Source organism: Labrus mixtus, chromosome 21 (assembly GCF_963584025.1).
Source record: "Labrus mixtus chromosome 21, fLabMix1.1, whole genome shotgun sequence".
Taxonomy (NCBI): Eukaryota; Metazoa; Chordata; class Actinopteri; order Labriformes; family Labridae; genus Labrus; species Labrus mixtus.
The window spans coordinates 5,294,363-5,313,359 of NC_083632.1; the positions used below are offsets into that span (position 1 = coordinate 5,294,363).

Here is an 18,997-nt window from a genome sequence, read left to right on the forward strand (position 1 = left end):
GTATTATACCTTTAAGTCCTGCCTCTTACCATGAGCTCAGCCAATCAATGTGCTCTCATTTCCAGATAAATCGAGGTACTTAATGTCTACCAGGTTTCCTCATTGATGGGAGAGTATGTGCTCTGAATTCAGAGCTTAAATATTTCCTCCAAACTGCAGTGTAGCCCGTGCAACCCTTAAAAGTAATTTCAATGCCAACACAAGATAATGGCCTTGGTCCTTCAAACTTTCTCAGAACTCTGGAAGGTCCCTTGAATCCAAAAGTCCTTCATAATAATACCTACAGCCAAGATAATTTATGCTTAGGATAAAAAAGAAAGAAAGATTGATTCATGAAGATATTTATTTGAGCCCTGGTATAACTCAGAAAACATCACAACAAAGTCTTAATCACAGCACTGAATTCCTATCTGCACTTATTCCCTAAAGGACCCTTGAGTGTAACCTTTACCAACCTGCATTCCTCAGCAGTCCTTGCAAGCGAGGCCTCCTTACAACACAGGCAAACAAAGAGCTGCAGCCAATGTGAAGAAATGCTATTGAGAGCCCGCTAGGGCATTATGATAAACTGCCTGTTTAAAAACATTGAGAAAGCTCAGCCCACTTTCACCTCTCCTCCTTGACTCTCATCCACTGTCGAGTGAGGCGTAAATTATTTATCAGCTCTCGAGCTTGGATAGAGACGGGTCCTCTCAAATCCTCTGGCAGAAAAAAAAAAACTGACATCAGCCAGCAGTAGGTTGGGTAAGAAATGAGAACCACGGGGTGAAATCAAATCTGCCCCTGGTCTTTAGTCATTATCAGGCGCTCCTCTCGCTACAGTCGCCTGTGGGGACTCATTAACATGTCTGAAGTGTTCAAGAGCTTTGTCACTCAAGAGTGTTTAAAACCATGTTAATCTTCAATGAATAACTTCCCCAGGACCTCCCAAGACCCGAAAAAGAGGGTGTCAAAGAAGGTTCTACACTGTTCAAAGAGACTAAACAAAGCCACAGAGGAGTGATGCAGTATATGTATGTATGTATACAATGGTAATCGTCGATTTTTTGGGGGGAAGTTGAACAGTTAAACAGGAACCAATTTGGATGCGAAGTGTTAGGGTTTATCTGGGTTGTGAAACACACACAAAGTACAAAATATGTTGTATCTGTACTTTTGTAGATTTTTCTTGTATTTGTACTTTAAAAGAACGAGAGCCACTTTTGCTTTGGTCGATTTTGGCGCCCCCTGTAGACAAAGCGGTACACTTACTGCTCTGTATATCTGTCCTTTACATGCAATTATTATTTTATTTCGGGGGGTCTCATCCTGCTTTCTTCTTTACTTCAGCAACAGTAGAACAATTAAGTCCAATTTGAGTGTTTCTTTATAAACAGTTCAACAGATTTCTGTACTTCTACTAGATTTAAAAGTTTGTGTGCTGTCCAAGTTAAACTTTTTTTTTTTTTTAAGTGGGCCATGGAACAGATAAATCAAGTGCATTGGCGTATTGTTGCTATTCTACTTCTCCAAGCCTTCACTTCAACCTTCTTACAGTGCTGAAGAGTCAAATTGACATTTTAAGTGGTGACATATTAAGTCGTCTGTCACCAAAACTGAACTGCATTGACTTCTCTGTGGCTGTGATTGAATTTACAGAAACATGCACATCGGCCCCTTTTGTTAATCTGGATACAAATGCAGAGGAAAGTCTCCGAGCAGAATCAGCCGTAAATGTCATTTGCAGTCTGACACAGCTCTGAGTCAGACAGAATACGGCAGGATTAAGAATGTGTTTGATTTCCGATCCGGGTATCAAGGCAGAGCACTTCACCCCCTCTTTGGGATTCTGAGACCAGAGATCAGGATGTGGCATTAAACTGTAATCGGAGGCTCAGGTGTCTGGATTTGGGCTCCTCCGCTTTGGGCTGAGTTCAAAGACGGCTGGTTCTGAAAGTACATCTGTGCATTCTTTCATTCCCGGTCTCCCACTTCAAGCAGGAGACATAATAGGGAAGCCCCCTGGAAGCTCCTCAAAGCCCTGGACCTGCTTTGATCTGTCCTCGAAGACACACTTACATGCACACATACAAATGCACACGGCCAAATAAATTCCTCGAACATTCTCATTAAAAAAGAATTCACTTTTTACAAAAATGTGCATGCAGACTTGTACAGGTGTGCAGGGGTGTGTCCAGATTTTTTTCTTACTGGGGTGGCCCACTCAGGGCACTGACTTAAGGTAGCATACCATTGTTAGATTGTGTGTATAGGTTTTTTTTATGTTAAAAATAACACATCAAAGTGGCAACAAACATATACCTTCCACGCCAAGGACAAAAGAGAAAATGTAGCTTCAAAAGCCACTGTAAAAATGGACCAACAAAACATTAAAATGCCAAAACACTGCTTATAACCTGTTGCCAAGCATCTTAAAAAGTTGGTTTGATCTTTAAGGTATAATATTTGACCTTCAGAGTAGATGCCCAGTAGATCTCACACTTTAGCACCAGTCTCTCAGATCAAAACAAAGCGTTTCTTTGGCAATACTTCCAATTTCACTCAGCGCTCCACTTCCCCTCCCCCCACCTCCGCTCCCTATAGCCCTGTCTCCACCAAGCGGTCCAGTTTGGTTCAGTACTGTTTGGTACAGTTTGGTAACCCTGAACTTGCTTGAGTTTTCCACAGCCAAACGTACACTTATTTGGCAAACGGCGTGTAAGCCAGATGGAGATAGCCGCGTCAGCTACGAAATAGTTTGACATCATAGTAGCCCAACACATTGTAGCCTGCTATTAATTAAGTTCAACGAAGAAGAAGAACAGGACACAGTAAACAAAAGGGACCCTTTAGGGTTGGATCGTAACCCTTGGCACGCCAACAGAAGGGTACCAAAAAAGTAGGAAGGTACGGATCCCTTATTTTGGTACCATTCCCAACTTTTGACGGTGGAAACGCCGTCTGATCCGGACCGCCTGGTGGAAACGAGGCTTAAGTGGTCTGACCGCACTATCAGGCATGCGCACACACACACACAGTGCTGTTCCGCTGTCCCACTTCGTTACACATTACTACCAAACTCAGCCATGTTAGGCCTCTGTTAAATCCTCCAATGGATGAGGAACGACTTTTGCCAAGATATTCCGTCTTTGTGCATTACACATTTCAGACAACTGACAATGTGTACAGGGCTACATCCCAGCCCCACCCCCCCTGGAATCACCCCTGCAGTTCTGCAAACATATTTCCTTTGGGCATGAAATAAGAGTGGAGTAGTCTCCTCCAAATCCCATCACCCTGTCAGAATTACTACAGAAGGCTCTGTCACGCCGACAAACCTTTCAACTTTTTTTAAATCAGCCTCTCATATAAGCAGGTACGTAAGATCGTAAGCAAAGTATGCAGATCCAAACTTTGATTTTAACACAGTGTTGTTCATGTAGCTGTCAGAATGAGTGATTGGCTTTAAATGAGGTCATGGTATCAACACGCTTCATGTCTCACAGCAACGATTCACTGCCATAAAAAGCTCATTAAGAAAGCATCCGCAGCGAGTCCGTTCATTTCTTGCCTTTAAATAGACGAAAATGTAAGTCTGAGATTTCAAGCGAAGAGTGTTAATTTTCTTTTCCATAGAGCTGGAAATACGTTCAGCCGCGAGGTTAAGTTTCCATGCATAACCCAATTATTTCTCCACATGCTAATTAAATGTTTGCTGCAAATTAATCCTCTAGTGGAACCCTTTCATGTGACTGGTTTTGTCAAATGTTTACGCGTGGGTCACTGACCTGGTGTAGACGCCGTTCTTCCTGCAGAATGAGTTTTTCACAGACAGCCGTCGGTTGTTGAGTTCCAGCGCGGGGAATCGACCTTCGTCCAGGCTCACCATGTCTCCGTGCGTTAGAGCGTTGCAGTTGGAGTTGTTACCTGGACACACGTACAGAGACACTGTGTGACCACAGGCCAGATGGATACGAGGGTTAGTGTGCGGGAGGACCAATGGAACTCATAGACGATGTGTTCAGGGAGTGACTGAATAGACAAAATAATGATTTTCAAGACTAAAAATACAGACATGGTAATTATGCTGGATGGATGAACCAAAACTATGATAAATTAGCGAATCACATAGATTTATTTTTTTGTATTTTGTCTTGATAGCGTGTTTTAAGAAGATATACAAACAAAGCTTCAAATTAACGGTGGAAAAAAGTGATTTTTCTCAGATGCCAGGTCGTTTTTATGATCAGAATTATTGTAATTTGAAGACTTTAACAGGTAAAAACTTGAGACATAATTGCATTTTTCCTTTTCAAGATTGAAGAAAGTCAAAATTAACGCTCACGTGAAAGTAATTTTGGTGAATTAAAGCAACAGTAAATAATTTGTTTAGATTTTCGGTAAGAAAATAAAAGCTGTAAAATATGGAGCGATAGTATTCTCTGATTAGCTTAGCTTAGCATCAGGGCTCAAAAGATCTACTCTGAGGTGTTAATTAGTGAGTTCAAGCTTCATCAATGTGGATTTCTTTACCTTCAGAGAAAGCAAGGCTAGCTCTTCCTCTTAGTATCCAATCTTTGTAAGCTAAGATAACAGGCTGCTGGCTGTAGACTAATATTAAAGAAACAGATATGAGAGGTGTCTATTAAATTCTTACTCAGATCTAATGTCTAAAGATCTGTTTCTTACAAAAACACACACTGACAAAGAAGAAAACTTGCACTATAAGGTCAATAATAAAACAGAAATAACACATCAGGGGTCTGACTGGAAAAACACTTCTGCCACGCACAGCTGGTTGGAACAGGGGAGTCGTATTAATCCAGCCTGCTGCTCACAACGGTGTTTTATTAATGAAAATTTATGACAACAATAATGAGTTTTTGGTCAGAGGGATGATGATGGCAGAGTATGAGGCAAAAAGCTGTTCTCAATTTTATTAACACTATCTCTCCACTCAGCAACATATTCCATATCTACGGGAATCCTGCACAATATGAATACTGAATATGTAGATAGATGGAGAGAGAGAGAGAGAGAGAGAGAGAGAGAGAGAGTCTTTTTACTCAGAGAACCGCGGTTACAATGGTAACTAGTTTCAAGTAGAGGCTGTTTAGGAAGTGGACGCTGGATTAAATGACAGTTGGATGTCCAGCAGCTCTTTGGTTAACACAAATTTTGAATACAACTTGAACAATATTCATGTAATTTAGTAAGTACATCCCGATTATCATCAGCCTTGACCAGCCTATACTCACAGCTTTCAGTGTGTGTTGTCACCTCGGTCTGATTTTCGGTCTTAATATGAGCAAAGTTTGAATTCTTAGGGTTCGAACGAGATCAGGCTGGCGGTGCGACACCCTCTCGTCGCATCACCAGCCTGATTTGCATCGCCCCATATCCCAGCATGCTATGAGAACCGATGCAGCCCCTTGCCACACAGTAGCCCTATTCAGAGGTGTTACAGAGGCGAGAAGGTTTGGGCATGCTTCCGCAACGCCCAAACGCAATATGAATTCACGGAGACACCAATAAAACGCAGTCACGGAATCAAGATGAATTTCCACAGACGTGATGACGGCTGAGCTTAGTTAAGGCATTTTTGCAAAAAAAAATCTGAAAAGGAATAATAGCAAATGTTCTCACATTTTAGTTTTTGGGATGAGTGGGCAGGCACACTGAAACTTTGTTTTTTCACATAAACCTTTGACTGGACAAAGTTTTACAAGTTAAACAGAATATTAAACAAAAATGGAGAGATGTTATGCAAGGACATTTTCAACTACATTCACAACTGACACATGTATTCTAAGTTACAGAGAGGCATGCACGCACAGCATGCTTCAGAATGTGATAAATGAGTGAGCCCCCCAGTGTAAACACTGTCTATAGATGCCACATGAATGGACATAACAAGTATTTTGCAAGTGCCTCACGTAATCAATCAAACAGTTCACACTTTAAACTGAAAGTGTCACGCTTGCCATGCTGCTCTATGGTAGATTAATGTTAGCCTGGGCTGCAGCTTGCCATGTTGCAGGTTAAACCCACTTTCAGTCATCCAAAGACTTATGGGAGACCGCAGAGAGGCCGGGACCTCCGCGGTTGCTCCAGGGCAACTTGAGGTCAATTGATGGTTACGCAAACACACAGAAAAAGAAGAAGAAGAGGAAGAAGAAAAAAAAAAAAAAAAACGCTGGGTAGATCCAGCAGCCCGGAGACAGATTCCTAGAGGGGGATATGGAGGCATTTGAGAGCCTCTTTGTGTGGGAGTGAGAAGGAACCTCTTGTTTTCCCTCCGTCAGTCAGAGAGATGGGCAGTGACCCACAGGGACCCCCCTCCCCTCCTGCCTGGCAGCTAAACAGGCATGGCAGAAGTGCTGAGCAGAGGGAAATACCCGCTGATGTCAGAGCTGCACTGAATGGACAAGTATACCCCTCCCCCCGCCCCCACCTCCTGCCTCTCTATCTCTGCTTCCCTGCTTTTTTTGTTCTCATGCTGCTCGCTCAAATATCTGATTCTTTCAAATGTGCCATGAAAAAGTTACCCCCGAGTTCAACCCGCTCTCAATTTGAAATAATTTAATTCCCACACAAAGTGCCACTCTTTATAAGAAAAAGGGCAAGTCATCAGATTCCTTGGCGTCTGGGCCACTGAGGATAGCAGCGAGGCCTCGCTAATGGTTAAACGCTCTGTTTCACTGTGCCATTGTGTGCACTCACCTGATTCTGCCTTCTTGGCATACTTCTTGCTCTGTCCTCTGATAATGAGGATGAAAACCAGCAGCAGGATGAAGATGAGCCCCACCAGAGCAACCACAACCAGGAACCACCACTCCTCGTAGAAAGGGGCCACATTCTGGGCTGGAAAACACACAAAGAATATTGGAATTAATGGTTTCTAAGAACAACTACGAAGGATTGTGTAGTGTCTGAATAACCTACCCTAACTATAATTCAAGCGTCTAGCAGCAGATACTTGAAATCTCACCTGATATAGAAGGAGAAGGTAGACTTGGTGCGCCATAGCCGTAGTCATTCACTCCAATTACTCTGAAGTCGTAACTGAGCCCTTTCTTCAGGATGTCCATGGGGAATGTGTGCGATGTCACTTCCTTGGGGATGTCCTTGATTAAGATATCCCACAATCCCTCATCTGTAACCAGGTGAAAGTTGCAACTTTGGGTCAGAAGAGACGGCGAAAAAAACAAACTTGTAAAACAAATCCAACAAAGTCAATAAGTCTTTGTTAACAGGGCTGTTTGTTTGTTTGATTCAAGGCTACGCTCTGGCTGCCACCTCCCAGGGTAATTCATAATTCCTACAAATATTACCCAATCCATCAATTTCACAGCTCCCGTTGAATTTACAGCAACCGAATCTACATCATAAATAGCGGCGGCGGCCATATTTCAAAGGCAGCAATGTGAGGTGTCATGCTGCTTGCTTTGGAGATCCTGCCAGACGCCATTTATTACACATCGCTGCTTGTAAACATCAGTGTAACTTTGACTCTTTTAATGAGATACGCAAACATAAACAAGCGTTGGAGTTCATCCGTCATGTCGCTGAAGTTAGGCGCAAAAAGTTGGAAGAGCTTATGTAATTTGATTTGAAGACAAAAACAAGTCATTAAGTCATATGATACTTCAGAGAGTTATGTCCCGTGGCATATGGAAAACAGAAGATGAGAGGGAAACGGGGGCTGCGGGAGGGTTGGTTTTACCATCTGGACTGAGCACCCCTTCTTAAATTGAACCTGCAAAATGGTGAAACACATCCCTCTCTGCAAATCCCCTTTCATCAATCAGCATTTTAACCCTGCCACGACCTGTCAATCACACCTGAAACCGGACACCGATTGTCTCAACTGCAGCTCCTTCGATCAATAAGCCATTAAAATACCAGGGACACAGACCCCAGGGCGGCAGATGTTGACACTTTACACCACTTTCCTTATTTTAAACTATAAAGGGGGCTTACATAATGCGAGGTTAACAAAATCATGACTGGAGTGGTGAATTTCTGGAACGTGTCTTCGTGAAGCTTGGAAACCAACCTGAAGGTCTGGCCTCGATCACGTAGCGTGTGATGGGAGCACGTCCCGGGTCCCCGCTGGTCCAGTGGATGGTCAGGGCTTGACCATACCGGGTGATGAAGGGTTCTCCAGGGGGTCCTGGGGCTCCTGAGGAAGAAAAAGTTAAGTATCAAGGTGAAGCATTTAAAACTAGAAATAGAGAATATTGCCTGGAGCGCCCATTATGTATTTTACCAGAGCACATGGTAGCACCCCTGATTTTAACATTCTTTCCGGAGACTCAAATCGAAGAAAACACAGATCAAGGTTTGTATTGTAAATATTTAAATGTTTCATCAACAGCCTGAACTGCTGTAAATCTAAAACTCTAAGGGCCTATAATTCACAAATGGATTGCAAGGCTTTTGCACCCGCTAAACCTGTGTATTCACGAGGCACATGCAAAGGGTTAAACGCTCCTCTAACTGTACTGCAGCGCAAACTGCGTTTCTTTGCCGCTCCAGTGCAGTTTGCGCAAATTTAAATGAGCCCTCTGCAGTCAATTGGGGGGAAAAAAAAAACAAACTTTCAACTATGCAAGTTAGAGTAAAAAATGACTGCCTGCTGCGAGTTGGTGGTTATTGCGCCACACAATTTATAAGGTAATCATACCAGGAATTCTGCCTCTAGATGACCTAAAAGAAATTGCTGTAAATAAAGCATTGTACTGTATATAACTCTGGCATTATTATTAATATAATCAGGGGTTAAGCTGCCTAACACGACAGACACTAGGACACTTCGTCCCAATGTGCGGAGACAGTCTTGGGCTCTTACACACGACAATGAAGTAGGTGTGTTTTTTTTTTTCTTTTTCAGTATGAGTTGCCCTTGCTTTCTCACTCCATGGGAAGCTTTTGTTTTAAACAGTGAGCTCATATCACATTCATAGAGCCTGGCCTCACAATGAACCTGATAAAGTGCCACCTTCTTTTCCCCAACTCGTTATCTTTATGTGGATGGAATTGAGCTCCGTCAGCATGAGCGTGCAGCTCTGTGCAGAGTCGAGCTGCTTCTCCTCATGCTCAGTAACAGCAATAAATGCAAACTGCACGAGCTGGACAACTTTACGAGCGTGTTTGCTCTGGAATATCATTAGTGTTATACGCTTTGTGAATTAGACATTAAAGGTGGGGGAGATAGCAGGGAGCAAATGACGCGCAATTTTTTGGTGCTATCAGAGGCCGCAATCCATTCTAAGTGAATTCTCCACTGAGTGTCTCTTTCTCTATTCACTTATGGAAGCTGTGGTGTTTTGTCAGGAAAAGCAATAAGGGCAATGTCAGTTCAATTTTTACGCTCAAAATCATATCAGCTCTGGGGTGCAGATGGCATAGCGGTTGGGTTGTGGCCCATATACGGAGGCTGTTGTCCTCCAAGTGGACGGCCAGGTTTCATGTCTGACCTGTGACCCCTTTCCCGGATGTCATTCCCCACTCTCTCTCCCTGAATATCCTATTCTATCCACTGTCCTATCCAAAAAAAAACATCTGGAGACAAACTATGTAACAAACTTTCTTTTAATTTTGGACATAGAGTTGTTTGGGATACTCTTTCCGCCTGCGATCTACAGAGTTATGAGTCACTACCTTCTCCGGGGCCGGTGGTGATGTTGGCCTCCACCTCGGGCCCGTAGATGAAGGTCTTGGCCCGGATGCGGAAGTTGTAGGTGGCGCCGTCGGCCAGGTCTCTGAGCTTCAACCAGAAGGGGCCACTCCCCTTCACGTCCACCGTCACTGTCTTACTGACGCCTGGGGGGGAGGGGGAGTGGAGACAGTCGGCACAGGCCACTGAGGACTCTAGACAAACAGACCACATTTAGAGCAGGTCTTACACAGGCCAGGCAATGTGGGAGCACACTCGATGCGGGCAAACAAACACAAAAAAAAACATACGCAGTGATGGAATTAGTAGTGGGAAATAAGTTTGAATTTCAGCATTGCAGTCAACAATCATTTGTAATGATTGCAGAAAATGTGGAAAAAGGTTGCAATGGTACACAAGCTGTTACTGTCGAGGTGATGATTAGCTGATAGGCCAAGAAAATGCACACCGCAAGATTGTTTTACCAGATGAAGTAATAATCATATTAGGAAAATTTACATTTTTACACAAGTTTAAAATCCTACTAGATCTTGTTGTGTGCATCATGTTGTAATAGAAGCCAGCAGGCATTTTTTTAGCAGAGAAAAGAAAGGAAAGAGAGCTTACCATCTACGGGTGTGGAGGGTTCATACACCAGACGATAGCCCTCAATGATGCCATTAGGGAAGGTGGGCTCGCCCCAGGACACGTTGACCGAGGTGGTGGTCAGCTCACTGAAGTGGATGAAGCTTGGAGCACTGGGAGCTGGAACACATAGATTGAAAAAATGTAGCTAAATGTGTCAGGGGATATTTTCCCCCCAATGGGCAATGTTTTTTTGACATATGGTGGTTCAAATGTCTGCATTTGGAAAATACTTATCAAAGAGCGTATAAGTTTAGCTAGCAATATAGCTTTCAGAGGATTTAAGAAAACCACTGATGGATACATAGCAAAACTACAAAGGACACATTTGGATTGGTTAACCTAAAAAGGACAACAAAACAACCTCAGCTGTACGAAATTAAAACTCTATCTTTTTGTTAGTTAGCATAGTTTAATCTTACCATGTTAGATTTCTATCACCATAAATAACTGTCTTTTGAGTAGATAACTTGTTAGTTTCAACCCCTACAGGAAAATAATATATTACCAGTATAAATGTAGACATATGTGCCCCCTAGAGGCAGATAGCTGCCGTTTTGTTCCTTTTTTTATGGGACTGTTGAAGTGTTTAAGTCTACATCTGCAGCTCTTATAACTTTTGTTATTGCAGATCCTGTAAAGCAGATTGGAAAAGTTGTTCAGCAGCAGTTGGGACTCTTTCAGAAGACAAAGCCTCTTTTGAGAAATATGGGATAACTATCTCTGCAGCGCTACTCCCCCACCCCCACCCACCCCTTTCTGCCTGTCGTCTGCTTTTACCGCTCATGTCAGTGACCCATGAGGGAATCTGTGAACGTCTTCTTAAACTTTCTTATAAATGGGCCAAGTTAGAATATTAAAAAAAGCAGCAGAAACTGTTTTAAAATGGCTTCTTTTACACTGGGGTTTTATAGAGCTTTTCCATTCTTTCTTTCATTTGATTTTCTCTGGAGAGTAAGAAAGAAGGGAACAAGGAGAAAAAGACAATACACAAGAAAAAAGGGGCAAATAAATAGAAAGAAAGAAAGAAATGGGAGCAGCTGGATCCGGATGTGTTCTAGACGTAGCATGCCTGTAGACAGAAAACATGCTTTGAATTTCAATACCCTCCATTTTTTTCAGACAAAACAGGAGACTCAGCGAATGAGTTTGGAGTGGGTTTGCTGATTAGGAACTTATGCTCAGTGTGTGGTTCCGCTAACATCGTTTGGCATGCTGACAGCAACGATTAGCATCATCTTCACAACAAATTCCCTCCTCCTGGTTGACTCCTCCACTTTGAGAAAAAACAGCAAGAGCACTTCCAAACTAACATCAGCAGCATATAAAGATGACAAATGAATAAGCATGTACACAAGCTATAATTGATCTGCTTTAGTGTTGTCATCCTTTTGCCTCATTTATCTTCAACTTGTCTTCTTGTTCTCAGCATCTTTCTGTCATGTGTTTATTAGTTACAAACAGAAATATTTGTTTTTGTGTGTTGCTTGATTGCAGAAGTGCTGACTGTTGGCATAATTCACCATTTTCACACGGCAGCCATTTTGTTTAAGGCTTGGGGTGGGGAAGCTTGAATGCTAGTGCTAGTGTGTTTAAGTTTTACAAAATGTGCGTACGTAGGGGATCCGACAAATCTTCTGCCACATCTCAATTGATGAGCAACTGAGGAAACATTAATAAAAATACAGCGGGACGATAAAGTTTGAACAAGATATTGGTAAAGCTATTAGCTAAAGCAGATGAGTCATAGTAGCTATTTAAGCTTACTAGCTAATGTGTCCATAACATTAGGTAGCGATTCATGCGGTTCCATCTTGTGCTATATCACTTGTAATGTTAACATGAAAACGGTGGAATGCTAATGTTAGCAGACATAAAACTGGTATAACAGAATAATAAAAATCACCATCTTTTCAAAACATCACTACAAAAACGGGCCATATATGAAGGTCAAACAATATACTGGATAACATATCAGCTAAGTCACACATGTTAGCTGACCTTACTGTTAGCCAAGTTTACTGTTAGCTAATATCTGTGACTTAGCTGTAGCTGCATGGAAAAGCCATTAAAGCAGCTGAGCAACTAGCATACCTTACTGTTAGCTAACCTTACCGTTATCTAGCTAATATTTTTAACAACATTATGGTAAGGACTTGTGCAGTTTCTTTCTTATCATTTATGATTTTTACTCCATAATCTGAATGAGGAAACAGTGGACTGCTAATGTTAGCTGACAGATAACAGTTTTCTAATGCTATTGTTTTTTAGGAGCTGGTTCAATGGTAACTTTACTTTCTTGTAAGTAAACAGCTAAGCCTAAAGGGTTTTCTGACATGTTATTCAACCTTGAGATATAGCCCTAATGATCCCTGTCTTCACCATGCTATTTGTTCTCAGTCATTAGGGAACATTTGAATAACACATGCTTGGAGGATATCCCATGTTTAGACAATTTGTAGACCTGAAACACAAAAGTGTCTAAAATCAAACTGTTTTAAATCCTCCCCCAGTTGGGGAAAAGTGGGCGTAAAGTCAGAAGAAAATGGCTACCTTTGAATATGGTACATTGGTTATTCTTGATGGCATTTTGTGGTTAAATGTACATACCGGCTTGCTGAGTGCATCCTCTGGTCGGTGGGCTGCGGGGCCCGTCCCCCGCTGCGTTAAAGGGGGCAACACTGATCATATAGGTGGTGTAACCGGTCAGGTTCTTCAGCTTCACCCCTCCCTCAGGCATGAACAGAGTGCGCAGGCGCTCTGTCTCATTCTTACGCTTGAACTCCCAGAAGTAAACCTACGAGGAATACAAGAGGCATGAATAAATATGAATGCGAGTCTACTGCTGTCTCATGAGAATGCAGCTACTTTTGCTTCGATAAAAAACTCATCCCATTTCAGAATCCCTTAAGGGAAAGCAATTTCATTTGATTTCCTGTAAATGTTTTCTTGAGGAAAAAAAAATATATTTTATTGAAAGCCCCTCTGGAAAACAGTGTTAGCTTAAAGTCTCAAAATGTTCATTCAAATCTTATCAACATTAATAATATGTATAGTCTCCTTTTGTAGCACCAAAACATTTAAATGTTTATGTATTGATTGAAACACAAGACATTACTGTTGCTGCTGCAGGTTAATAAGTCATACCTTGTAGCCCTGGATGTCTCCGTTCTGTGCGTCTACAGGGGGAGGGTCCCACGTCACATCCAGCTGGGTGGCTGTCGCTGACTGAATGGCAACTTTCTGGGGTGGGGCTGTAGGTACTGTGGAAAGCCATCAGAGAAATAACTATATTAAAATTTGCTCAATCTGTTTAGTTATTGATATAATATACTACTTCAAGTAGAAAAAACAAACTGTTCAAGCTATATACCTTTATTTAAACAACATTAAATACACCTGAAATCTAGCATGCTTACTGCTGCATGGAAAATACTCATCAATAGATTTCATTCTTTTCTTTAATGGTTTAAAGATATTGATACTCCAATGTATGAAATCTACAATATAACACAATAATATTATAATAATATAGATTTTTTTGGAAGTTTATTCTTATCAAATCTAAATAATATCAAAAAGCCTTGCAGTCGCGACAGTGCTATATAAATAAAGTTTACTTACTTACTTACTGTGTCGATTAAACAGGAAGACAGGAAGTATGCATACCTGCTTCTCCGACAAACACCTCCTGCGGCGGGCTGGTTGGTCCCTCGCCCACAGCGTTGTACACACTCATGCGTATTTCGTAGCGCTTGTGTTTACTCAGTTCTGCAACAGACGGAAACAAACATACAAAGTTTAAACATCATTTAAACACCAGATTGTGATTTTTTAAAATAACAAAATTCCCACTGATTTACAACGTTAAAGATCCAATATTAAACACATTTTGTAAAGTTTGTAGGGCGATAATAGATAAGCAGTCCCACAATGGTGTCTCACCCACCCAAACAAATACTCCTCCTAGGAAATGAACACTTATAATCTGCCATGTGCTGCAATTATAGTAGAAATATGTGACCATCTGCTTTAGCAGCGCTTCTCCAAATAAGCTGATATGTGCAAACTGAGGAGCATGTTGGACTGTGCGAGCTTGTGTACTCAGAGTCCAAGAATTTCTGTACACACAGTGCCTCAGCGGAGCTCAGTAGAAGTGTTTGTACCATTACGATGTGAATGTAAGCAGCCAAATGTTGTGTTCATTTGGTCGACACTCTGGTTTTCCCTGTATCACTGCTCAGAACAGCAAGGCACTTGAGACATATGGTGAAATCCAACAGATCGGAAGCCTTTTTTTTGTAAAGACGGGGAGTGAATTATTGGGTATGCATGACTGTGTAGTGCAACAAAGACACTGAAGAACTTACTGTCCAACTCGTACTGATTCAGAGTTGAGTCACTGAGATTGCGGATGCTGTAAGGGGCTACGATGGGGAGTTGGAAAGTAGAGAAGATAAAAAGAAGAGAGCTGGAATTAGACAAACTATAGTTGTGTCAAAGAGCTTATACTTTGTAGTTGAGGAGAGCATCACTATTGTCATAAAAACCAACACAATCACAGTAATCAAAGCCGAGCCCCAGGGTTAAATTACAGGCCTAGTTAAACCAAGCCGCAAGAAACAGAGCCTCTCCTGAGTAAACCTAATAATAGCTTGTAGCTGATAGCTGGTGATCACAAGATTAAATGTTTTCCTGAGAAGTGTCAGCGGGGAGAGAAAAGGCCTGTATGAGAGTTTTCCTCTGATGGAAATAATGTTTCCGCTGACTCATAAATAACCCTGAGAGTCTGATAATTGCCTGAAAATAAAACTGAAGTACAGCTAGCAGACAAAATGGCCTACCGTTGATCTATGAATTTTAACAAGCAATTTGTGTCCTCCATTAATTTTTTTATATTCATGAAGCATTTTCATTTGAATTACAAACTGAACTTTTAAGCTACCTTATATATTGTGTTTTTCTGGCTACCACGGTTTCGAGTGCAGCGAAGAAGATTTATACGCTGCTAGCAGGAAGACAAGCTAGCAAGTTAGTTAAACTAGCAAAGGGTATAAATCCCTATTTTAGGCTACATTTTTTTCTGAATTTTAAAGTTAGGATAATTATAACTATTAAAAAACACAAAATATAACATAAAAATGTAAAGTTTCAAGAGTATTGTGTAGAAAATCTCGGTATTTGTGACACCCTTCAGTGGCCGCTAGCTGAGCTGCCGCAAACATTAGCTTACATCGTTTCTAGGTGCTCAGCTTGTTTATAGGTCAGGGATAATTTCAGCGAACTGTGCCCTGCTACACAACAATAATAGCTAACATAATAATCACAAAACGTGTGAGTGTTATAGCCTACTGCTGTGTAATATTGATTTAAAAAGTTGTATAATTTAAAAATCACATTATTAAGGAAACACCATAGGGAAAAAACTTGGTATCAGGTTAGGTTTCAGAATCAGGATTAAGGAGGAAGAAATACATGAAACAACAGTTAGAAAGTGAAATACTACACTGCAAAAATAATTTTGGAAAGAAAAAAGGCTCAAGATGGTAGAATAATACACTTCGTCATGTTAGCTGCGGTGATTCCTCACCAGTCAGCTCAGCCCAGGCGGATGCACTGTTGTGGATGGCATGAGCGGAATAACTGCGGAGACGGTCGTACAGCAGCTCACGATACCGAATCCTGAAACCCAGTAAGATCCCATTGATCTTCTCCTCAGAGGGGGGCTGAAAGGGGTGGAGAAAAAAAAGTTTGGAAGTTAAAGTCTGATCCAGCAGATGTCTGCAGAACTGAGGCCCAGAAAAAAAAAAAGCTTTGGATACTTCTTGTGACCTAGTTTCTGTTCTAATGAGGTTGGAACATTGCTAAATTTCACCGTAATCTGCGTTTTAGTTGTATGTTTCTCCACAGTGATGATTCCACTTAATCGCTCTGTGTTTTGTTTCCTAACTTAACATCGTTGAAGAGACTTCCAGTAAAGACACGCCTCTAAGACTGAGCTCATCCACAGGTGAGTCACATGAGAAATCCCCCCATGGTTCAAGATGACAGAGCAGGGCCAGGGGCGAGAAAACAAGTATACTTATAAACCCTACAAGTGTTCTCCATAAAAGTAAAATTGTGGCTTGGAGCCTCCTGTTTTTCTCCTCTTTATGACCTGTTAATTCAGGTGTGAGTGTGGGAGTAGACATGGAGGGTGTGTGTGTGAAAGTGAGTAGCATCCAATATGTAAGTACAGGCCTGCTCTGTGTACTGCCACGGTCTCTCATTAGAGCCAACTTTCTCCGACTTTCATAAATTTTGCAAACAATGAGAGAGAGGGGAAAAAAAACAGTAGAAAGAGACACTGCGTCCTCTTACCTTCCAGCGGAGGAGCACTGATGTCGTTGTGTGCGGCGTGACGGAGAGAATGGTGGGTGCTTCGTCAGGCGCTGAGGCGATAAAAAGTGAGATAAATGAGCTTAATTGACCTGAAAATGTGCGCGATTCAAGAGGCTTAATCTATCCATGGGCAGTGGCATTCATGGAGCATAAACACACAATAGCTAAAACAGAGAAGCCATTGAGGGATGAGTCAAAAATAGCATTTGGAGAGATATTTAGACAGAACATTTATTAAGTTTGTTAAAGCGCCACAGGGCCGAGCTTTCCACGGCTTTCATGCTGCCCTCTTGTCTCATGGTAACTGCAGATGGTGCACACTGCCCACATGACGTAACCTGCAGCCTTTGCCAGGAGCGTCTGCATCATAACAACAGGCTAATTCATGCAGACATTCAACTCTTTTCATGGGGAAACAAAGGAGCATAGTATTGATATTGGACCTAAAATAACTATACACATAATTACATATTTAACGCACATTTTCACGGAGCCAGTGATACAGCTTGATCTTGTCTTAACAACAACGTGACACTGCCTGGTAACAAATTTCCCATAAGTACAGAGGGTCCATTGTCCTCTGATGTCAAATGTTTGTAATCTGATATAAAGTCACACTGCTGTGTTCCAGGTTGTAAGTCATACAAACATAGGGAATCTGTGAATCGTTAACAATTGACAGTTTCAAAATTGATGAGTAACCAAAAAGACGGTAACACTTTAAATTAATGTCACAATATTCAACACTAACAAGTTGTTTATTAGCATGCTAATTAGTAGCATACTGGCTCCTTATTAGTCATTATTAAGCACGTATTAGTACCTTACTCTACATGACCACAGTCTATAGCTAATAGGCCATTAAGGAACAACTTAAGGAAGTTGTTGAACATGAATTATGATCTTAATATGCTTTAAGCAAAACATGTTAACATTGTTATCATCAGTAAGGTAGTAATAAGCGCTAAATAATGACTAATACTGATATAGCCAGTATGCTACTAATTAGCGTGTTAATAAGCAACTAGTTAATGGTGAATTGCTGTGACCTTAATTTAAAGTATGACCGAAAAGACAAATATTGGTAAAAATCTGGAGGGACATGAATTTCAAAGTATCACAACATATTTAATCACCTTTTAGGTCCTTTTACAAAAAGATCTATCAACAAAAGACTTCCTTGCATATCAACAACGGCTAATGTAGCCGTTAGCTAGCATTACCATTTGCTTAACAGCAGGCCACAATGACTGTTAGTGAGGAATTTAGTGTGACACAAATGGTTATGCTAGCTAGTATCTGTTGTATGAATTAGCTAATATTGCATTGTTACATGCATTGTTTTATCTTAAAAATTTGCCTTGATAAATCCTTGATCTTGACTAGTCGATGCTTTTTAGGTTGCTAATCTATTGGAAAGCAGAATGTTTAGTTAGATACCTAAGTTCATGAAAATGATAACCTACAACACAGTGCTATATGATATTATCCTTTCGAGAACAGGCCTCTGAGAGCGACATCAGAGGCCTTGGGAAAATGGTCCAACAAGAAGTCGCCCTGCACATCATGTAGCACAGAGCAACAATTCGTTTATACACTTAGAGATAGTGAAAAACATAATATGTAGGCTTTCAAAGCACGAGTTAGTGTGTTAATGAAGTTTCCAACAAAGCCATGTTAGCCGTTTCCCTCTCTTTCAAGTCTTTCATGCTAATATAAGCTAATTGACTCCGAGCTGTAGCCTCATGTTTACCAAACAGAGATGAGAGCGCTTTCAATCCTCAAATCTAACTCATCAAATGAGCAAATATGAATATTTTTCAAAACTGTTCCTTTAAGATCCGGCTAATTTACTCATCAAATATTTACACTGTGTGTGCTGAATCTTCTCATTATGTCGCTCTTACCATCCTGCAGAGTTGTGATCGCTTCACTTTCCTCGCTGTACTCGCTGTCCCCGATGTCATTGGTGGCTTTTACTCTGAACTGGTAGGATGTGAAAGGCTTCAGCCTTAAGGGGATGGAAGCAGAGAAAAAGCACATCAAGCCTGATGATAAACTACCACAGTGGATCTTAAACCTTTTAAGTCCCTGACATCAAAAGAGAAATATAGTCTCACTGTGGGAGCTACGAGTTTGTGAATCACACTACAAAGCACAAATTTCAACTAAGCAGAGACCTAAGTGCTGACTGCTGCATCTGCTTCATTTCTTTCAATTTATACCATTTGTTTATGTTCTATCCAGACTGTAACACCCAGGAAGTATCATTATGCGTGCGAATATTGTCCATTTGCCATTTCTGCCAAAGATGGGAAGATTTAAGCGAAT

At 41.3% G+C, this 18,997-nt stretch overlaps 1 protein-coding gene across 6 annotated transcripts in view; it reads right to left on the bottom strand.

Moving 5' to 3' along the window:
- Positions 1-18,997, bottom strand: part of sdk2b (sidekick cell adhesion molecule 2b) — a 303,380-nt gene that overhangs the window by 13,465 nt on the left and 270,918 nt on the right. For 2 of the 6 annotated variants that reach the window (XM_061027781.1, XM_061027784.1), the window contains exons 31-43: positions 18,574-18,677; positions 16,646-16,716; positions 15,876-16,011; positions 14,656-14,712; positions 13,955-14,056; positions 13,433-13,548; positions 12,896-13,082; positions 10,268-10,405; positions 9,646-9,855; positions 8,039-8,164; positions 6,971-7,135; positions 6,703-6,843; positions 3,768-3,927 (exon numbers count right to left, since the gene is read on the bottom strand). In XM_061027781.1, the coding sequence (XP_060883764.1) occupies positions 3,768-3,927; positions 6,703-6,843; positions 6,971-7,135; positions 8,039-8,164; positions 9,646-9,855; positions 10,268-10,405; positions 12,896-13,082; positions 13,433-13,548; positions 13,955-14,056; positions 14,656-14,712; positions 15,876-16,011; positions 16,646-16,716; positions 18,574-18,677 (1,713 nt within the window). The remainder of the gene's footprint in view (positions 1-3,767; positions 3,928-6,702; positions 6,844-6,970; positions 7,136-8,038; positions 8,165-9,645; positions 9,856-10,267; positions 10,406-12,895; positions 13,083-13,432; positions 13,549-13,954; positions 14,057-14,655; positions 14,713-15,875; positions 16,012-16,645; positions 16,717-18,573; positions 18,678-18,997) is intronic. The other 4 variants (XM_061027782.1, XM_061027785.1, XM_061027783.1 and 1 more) reach the window with 3 other exon arrangements.